Source organism: Notothenia rossii (genome assembly GCF_949606895.1).
Source record: "Notothenia rossii genome assembly, chromosome: 4".
In the NCBI taxonomy this organism is placed as follows: Eukaryota; Metazoa; Chordata; class Actinopteri; order Perciformes; family Nototheniidae; genus Notothenia; species Notothenia rossii.
Genome location: NC_136902.1, coordinates 6,327,758 through 6,335,595, shown reverse-complemented (window position 1 = coordinate 6,335,595; position 7,838 = coordinate 6,327,758). Strand labels below are relative to the sequence as shown.

Here is a 7,838-nt window from a genome sequence, read left to right as displayed (position 1 = left end):
GCATGAATACATTATTAAAAAGGCATTTAAAAACAGGCATAATAAGCAAAGGTAATGAAATAAATTAAATAAATAAACACAGCAGGTACAGAATACATGACTGAAAAGGCATACTGTAGTGTGAGTATGGGCAGCTCAATCAAAAGCAGCGGCAAATAGGTGCGTTTTTAGTCGGGATTTAAAAATAGGAAGTGTTTCGGCGGACGTGCATGATTTAGGCAGTTTGTTCCAAATTGTTGGGGCATAATAACTAAAAGCTGCTTTTTCCATGTTTAGTGTTTATTCTCGGAACAGAGAGCAGACCCGACCCAGAAGACCTGAGACTCCTGGATGCTTCATAGTGATGGAGGAGGTCGTCTATATACCTCGGTCCTAAGCCATTTAGTGATTTGAAAACTAGCCGTAGTATTTTAAAATCAATTCTTTGGCAGACTGGAAGCCAGTGTAATGATCTCAGAACCGGAGTGATGTGATAGCTTTCTGATAGATTTTTTAGTGAGCCCTGTGAAGACACTATTGCAGTAGTCGAGTCTACTGAAAATAAAAGCATGGACAAGTTTTTCCAAATCCTGTTGCGACATTAGTTTTTTAATCCTTGATATATTCTTCAGGTGATAGTATGCAGACCTAATAACAGTTGTAATGGGACTGTTAAAAATCAGGTCTGAGTCCATCACTACACCCAGAGTTCTTGCTTTGTGAGTTACTTTGTAGTCTGCCGACTAAAGCTCTGCGATTACTTTTTAGACATAGAAACGTGACATAACATGAATATCGTGACAAAAGCATTGGAAACCTAACAATATGAAGTTATATTAATGTAAAAGATACTTCATTGTGGCGACTATTTGTTTGTTCCTATAGTTCAACTAAATGGTAATAACATTTTTTTAACAAAGTTGAAGTCTCAAATATGTAGTTCAGCTACATGCTTATTATTTGCCTGAGCAAACAATTGTTGCGTCTGACCTTTTTGCATGACAGATGACAAGTATGCAGGTCCCCCGCTCAAGAAGGCTCATGAAAGGCACGTCTGAAGTTTGCCAATGAACATCTGAATGATTCAGAGAAGGCTTGGGAGAAGATGATGTGGTCAGATGAGACCTAAATCGAGATCTTTGGCATCAACTCGACACGCCGTGTTTGGAGGGAAATAAATGCTGACTATAACCCCAGAACACCATCCCCACCGTCAAGCATGGAGGTGGAAACATTATGCTTTGGGGGTGTTTCTCTGCTAAGGGGACAGCACGACTTCCCTGCATCGAGGAGAGGATGTACGGGGCCATGTACCGTAACATCTTGGCCGATATCCTCCTTCCCTCAGCCAGCACGCTGAAAATGGGTCATGGATGGGTTTTCCAGCAGGACAATAAACCTGAACATACGGCCAAGGTAACGAAGGAAAGAAGACTTAGGTGATGGAGGGGCCGAGCCAGTCTCCGGATCTTAATCCCATAGAAAATCTGTGGAGGGAGCTGAAGCTTCGAGAGGCCAAGCATCAGCCTCAAAACCTCAAGGATTTGGAGGGGATCTTCAGAGAGGAGTGGACCAACATCCTTCCACAAACCTGGAGAACAACTACAAGAAGCGTCTGAGCTCTGTCTGTCCAACAAGGGGTTCTCCACCAAGTACTAAGACAAGTGTTGCAAGGGGATCAAATACTTATTTCCCACAGTTAGATGCAAATCAAATTTATATCTTTTATATAATGTCAACTTCTGGATTTTCTTTTTGATATTCTTACTCTCACTTTTAAAAATAAAGATACCATTACAAATATAGATTGTTAATTTCTTTGTAAGTGGGTAAACTTACAAAATCAGTAAGGGATCAAATACTTATTTCCTCCACTGTATCTCTTCCTGTTGGGTGAAATGTAGAAAATCTTTGGTTAGAGATGTTAGATCCTGGATGGCAAGACGCTTTTTTTTTATCAATATAGGTAATGTTTTTTTTATTATAAAGTGATTTTTGAAAAGTGAGGTTTTGAAACATAAAGCTTTTTTAATTGTAAATCAGCTATAAACATTCTGAATGTGTCTCAGTTTCTTTTGGTTTGCAGTAAGCACCATCAGAGGGTGAATATGGACTCAAGCCTTTTCCTTGACAGTATAATCCTTTTGAGCAGCTAAAACAAAGCGTTTGAAACAGGTATCCAGACACAAAGAAAGAGAATTGTTATGTAACATTAAAGCATGTCCAAATGTTTTACTGGAATACCCAAAGTATGAAGCTGGAAGTCAGTGCAATAATTCTTACACCGGTTTTGTGATCTTTAAAATGTATTAGCATGTAAGCTGTAAAAGTTTCTCATTATATGAAATGATCAGTGTTGCTTCAGACTTTTTGTATTGTTTTTGTTTATGGGCATGGATTTGGTTTTCCTGCTGTGTATCACCAGTCCTACGCCCACATTACTCTATTGGTCCTACCATGTAAATGAATGTGCAAATGTAAGTAATTAAGCCTGACGTAAAAAAAACGTTAGGTTCCATATCCACTTTGCATTTTACCTAATGTATAATGTCAACAGCTGCACATCTCCAGTCTCATTCCCAAAGAGAGGAACAGGGAAGAGACAAGGATGGAAAAAGCTCTTCTGATCATCATCGCTCTTTCAGGTAATTATTATTTTTATTTAAAATATGTTATCCCATTAGCCATTTTTAGAACTTTCTATTTTGGTTTCCCACTGACAATTACTTAAGTTATTTAATTTATTACAGTTTAACTTTAATGTAATTTGGAGAAGTTGTTTCAGTAATTGATATTGAATCTAATCAAAGTGTCTGTGTCTCTACAGGGCTGAGCGCTGTCTCCTCACATGCTGAACGTCAGTACCATTTTGTTTCTGAAGCAAAGACCATGCCTGAAGCCCAGAGATACTGCAGAGAGAAACACACAGACCTGGCCACTGTAGACAGCATGGAGGTTGTGGAGCTCCTGAACAAGATGGCAGGCCAATACAAACAAGTGAGGTCACTTTTCTCTGTCTTTTGATTCAAATGAATTACATTTCTTTTAGAGTTAAATTCAAAAAGGAGAGATTATTACAGAAAGCTAAACCTGTTTTAAAGTCCTATGGGAACCTGAGTATTAAAACAGAGTTGAAAATGTTTTAAGCCAAAGCTATAGCATCAAACCCTGTAATAAAGTGGAAGAGGTTCAGAGTAACAAGGCTGTAAATGAATGCTGACTTGAGGGGATTCCCTTTAGATCACCACGTACCAAGGCTGGTCTCATGAAGGCAAAACAAACCTTCTCTTTATTAAACATACACATTTTCTCAAGCAGCAGCTTTAAAAGCTTCAACAGGATGTAATAATTATAACAATGTCTTGCTTTCAGTTAACCTGGATAGGGCTGTACGAGGAGCGGGACACCTGGAAGTGGTCGATGTCAGACCCAAGCTTCTACGGACCGGGGGACACGGAGTTCAGACTATGGGGGACTGGAGAACCAAACAACAGGCACGATGAAAAATGCACATCTTTTCATTTTAGTAGAAAATGGGGTGATAAGGATTGTAATACTCCTCTCAGGGTGGTCTGCTTTGATGTCACAGGTAAGAATATAAACTTAAAATTAATATTTCACATTTAAAATCATATTTTAAGCTTCTTAAAATATGATTTTAAAATACAATGCATTGGTCTTTACAATTCTTTGCAAACTTGTTTTATAATTGTAGGTACGTTTTACGTCTTATATATCTGTGCTAAACAGAATAAGAACAATATAGAATCAATATCATTTGAATGAAGCTTTAACCTGTAACACAGTATATTCACATCGTTGTACTCCTGCTTTTACTCAAATATCTGAATACTTCTTCCACTGATACTACTAAAGTTTCTTGCCAACATTCATGTGTTGAAAAACCCCAGAACTACAAATTACAAAGTACAAATATGTGGGATTTAAATGTAATGTTTTATATTATAAAGGCATCAATACCACCAGAGATGTGGCATTGATGTCAGGCTGTATGTCGTGGTGCCTCTACTCAGCTTCTCTGGGGTCCATTTTCAGGGCCGAGTGCAACATTTGTCCTCATTCACATCTCAATGAGATGGACTGAGGCCCAGAGCTACTGCAGAGAACACCACACAGACCTGGCCAGTGTGAGAAACCGTGCGGAGAACCAGCAGCTTTTTGAGCTGTTACCTGGAGGGGATTATTATTGGATCGGCCTCTACAGAGACTCCTGGAAGTGGTCCGATGGAAGTTTCTTCTTCTTCAAGTACTGGGCAAAAAATAAATCTAACCTCAGAGCTTCAAAGGTTTGTGTGGCTGCAGCTTTCGACAACTCTGGAAAATGGGAGGACTTGGACTGTGGAGTGAAGAAACCATTCATTTGCTACAAACGTGAGTAAAATTCACAGCTGCGTCAAAGCAAGTGATGATATTGAGTCTGTTGAAAAAGAAGACACCATAAACGTTGTGACTGATGAAGTTTGTTTGTGTTTCTAGAGGATGTGCCTGCTTCAGTGCATGTGATAAAGGTGAGGGTGGAGAAACCAAACAATGTGGATCTGAACTACCCCGCTTTTCTGGATGCGATGTTGGTGGAGGTAAATCATGTTTTCTACTTTTATGCAAAATCATCTCCAGAAAGGAAATTCACATGACATGAGAACAAGAGACGAAAGAGGAAGGAAACAAATAAATAACTATTAAAGAATAATGAATTCAACAAAACAAAATGCAGTAAATTAATTTCAATATGAATGAAATGGACCAAGAGGAACATGAATGAAATTCTATATCCATTATACATTCAATACTTTGGCCACAAATAACAGGACCCAAGCATTTAGTAAGAAGACGTGTAAATATGTGCAGAAGTAAATAGCAGAAACTTAGCCACATGCCACCAAATGCATTAGGAACATGTACAAATACTATTCCATAACCTGAGGTAAGCCTTTACACTGGAAGAAATAAGGGGAACAGCTACCATTTCAGATGAGTGAACTAAAGATACATCATCTGTTTTTATTGGAAAGATAATGATCATGAGTTTTTGTGTCTCAGGTGAAAAAGAACCTAAGGGCCCAGGGATTGGACGACAACTTCCAACTGGCCTGGAGGAAGCAGCCGGATGGACAAGTCTTCCAGAAGGAGGAGGAGAAGAAGACGGATGAGCTCTAAAGCTGAATTGCTGTGTCGGCTTTTATCAGAGAAAAGTTTATTTCTTTCCTCAAAGTCCTCGTGTTACAGAATTCAGCTGCAACAATGATCTGAATAATCAATTAGTTACGATCATTTTGATAGAAGATAGAGAATGTGATGCTTTTCCTTGTTATATATGGTTATGAATTTAATATGTTTAGGGTTTTTACTATTGAATGTATTTGCTTGGCCGGTGGGAGATAATAATAAAATGTTTTGCTTTAGTTGAATTTTGATTAAGATTAAATTACCAATAAAAAAATGACCTTTAATGAAATTTCATACAAAAATATGTTTCTTTATTTGCATCCTAATTATTGTTTTTTTATCTCACAATATCTTCAAATGAGTTATGTTGAAAACAGTAACAGGCCGTGCATTTCACACCTAGGCCTTCAGTAGCGTCTACCTGAATGAATCCACCTCCTAATAGCATTATCTCTGTCCTACAGCGCCCTCTGGCTACACTAACAGGACACAACATTTCCCCTTTTCTTGAAGGAATAACCTCCTACTCTAACCATAAAGTATTTCTGGTTCTTAGTGCAAACTCAGATTACTCTTATAACATAGTATCTAAGTAAAATTACCTTGTGAATGAAAACACCAATTTCAACATTCACTTTTGGTATTCAAATTGAATTAAGTACTGTAAATATTTGTTCTTTAACTCAGTCCTCAGAACAGGATACATTCACACAGCAGTATAAATACTTACATTCACACAACAGTATCAATACTTACATTCACACAGCAGTATAAATACATTCTCAGTTGGCATTACTGTTAGTCCATATTTTCATTTGTTTTATCTTACAAAACCTGTCAACCACTGTGGTGGGGTTCTGACTCTCAGGTTTCGTCTTGGACCTTGTTCAGGTTCATTATGAACCACGTTCTCTGGCACCATGAGTCCATCAAGCTTATTGTTATTGTCCTCACTTTTGCATGCTAAAGCCTGCTTTGGAAACTGTGCAAGCTTTGATGCATTCCACTTTCGTCCATCACTGAGAAGGTATGTACTCGGTCCAACCTTTTTAACAACTGTCAGAGTTCTGTGAACCTGGATGATCCCTTATACACATGTTGAGGTTTTCGGACGCGTACAGCATCATTCACTTGGAATATATGGGCACTTTTGCCCCAACCTTCCTGTCTGTGTACTGTTTGCTTTTCCTTTGCTTGTGTTTCACAGTCTCTTCCACTTGCTTGTGTGTCTTGGTGTGATACAGGGAAAGTGTTCAGTTTAGTGCGCATTTTCCTACTCCGCAACAACTCACATGGAGTAGCCTCAGTAGTTGCATGAGGTGTAGCACTATAGTTCTGTAAGAACTCTGTCACTGCTCGTTTCAATGAGTATTCTCTCTGCAGTTTGTTTGCATTCTTTCAGTACTCTGTTGAATCTCTCAATAGCTCCATTTGCTCTCGGATGGAGCGCAGGTGCTTAATATGAAAGCAATATTCATACCACCACTGTACCATCCTTGAAAAACACAATTTCTTGAGTTTTGACAAGTTTAAGTCTTTTAAAAGTATGTGCTTTCTTTATAAATGTTTACATGGACTGCTGGATAATCCCTCTCTCTCTCTCAAAAAGGTTGCAAACGCATGAGAGGTAAACTGACATCCGTTGTCAGAGACCAGGTAGGATGGATTTCCCTCACGACTGAACACTGAAGTGAGGAAGCCATTGATGACATCTGTAGTGACAGTAGAAACATATTCCACCTCTGGCCACTTACTGTAATAACCTGTGAGGCCGATGGCATAGCGGCAGTCCCATGTAGCACATTCAAAGGGTCCTGATATGTCAATAGCTACCTTTTCCCAAGGTCCATCTGGCAGCTCCACAGGTGTAAGTGGTGCAGGTGCATTCTTTGCTGTTTTGTCACTGTATTGGCATGACACAAAAGAAGCAATCATAGTCTGGACACATTTTTCCATTTGTGACCACCAATATAACTCACGCAGTCTCTGCTGAGTAAGCACTATCCCTTGGTGTCCCTCATGAGCCAATTCCACCACTCTGGAACGTAGTGAAATGGGAACGACCATGCGATCAATGCCTCTCATGACAAGTTATCCATGGCCAGTTCATCTCGCACATTAAAGTACGGAGCAAGTTCTGGTGATACATTCTTTCTGCATTTTGGCCAACCTGCTTGTATTTGACGTCGCAGTTGTGTCAGTTCAGGGCCGGTGACACAGGCAGCGGTGTATTCTGGAACAGACAGTGCATGCAAGGATTCTTTAAAAACCATAGCCACCATGTCCGGTACCTCAGTGATATCTGTAGGCAGCGGAAGTCTGGAAAGGCAGTCAGCTGTCACATTTTGTTTCCCAGGACGGTAGGTGACATCATAAGTGAAGCAGAGTAGTCGAGCAGGGTTGTAAGGGCTTGGTGGTCTGTATGTAGCACAAAGGAATGTCCCCAGAGATACAGTAGGTTCTCCGCTTTTCCACCACCCAAACACATGCAAGTGCTTCACGTTCAACCGTAGAGTACTTCCTTTCAGCAGGAGAAAGCGTCCTGGATGCAAATACTACAATTCTCTCTGTCTCATGAGAGTGAATTTGGGTGAGTGCAGCTCCCAGTCCATAATCAGAAGCATCAGTAGTAACAAATGTAGGCAACTGGGGGTCATACAATGAAAGAGCAG

General features: G+C 39.6%; 1 protein-coding gene across 1 annotated transcript; it reads left to right on the top strand.

Annotated features, from left to right (window-relative positions):
- Positions 1-1,908: 1,908 nt before the first annotated feature.
- LOC307036864 (C-type mannose receptor 2-like) lies at positions 1,909-5,435 on the top strand. The gene is made up of 6 exons (XM_079677479.1): positions 1,909-2,624; positions 2,807-2,976; positions 3,352-3,568; positions 4,036-4,371; positions 4,477-4,577; positions 5,041-5,435. Exons 1-6 carry the CDS (start codon positions 2,588-2,590, stop codon positions 5,155-5,157), a joined length of 978 nt encoding a protein of 325 aa, XP_079533605.1. The 5' UTR covers positions 1,909-2,587; the 3' UTR covers positions 5,158-5,435.
- The last annotated feature ends 2,403 nt before the right edge of the window (positions 5,436-7,838 follow it).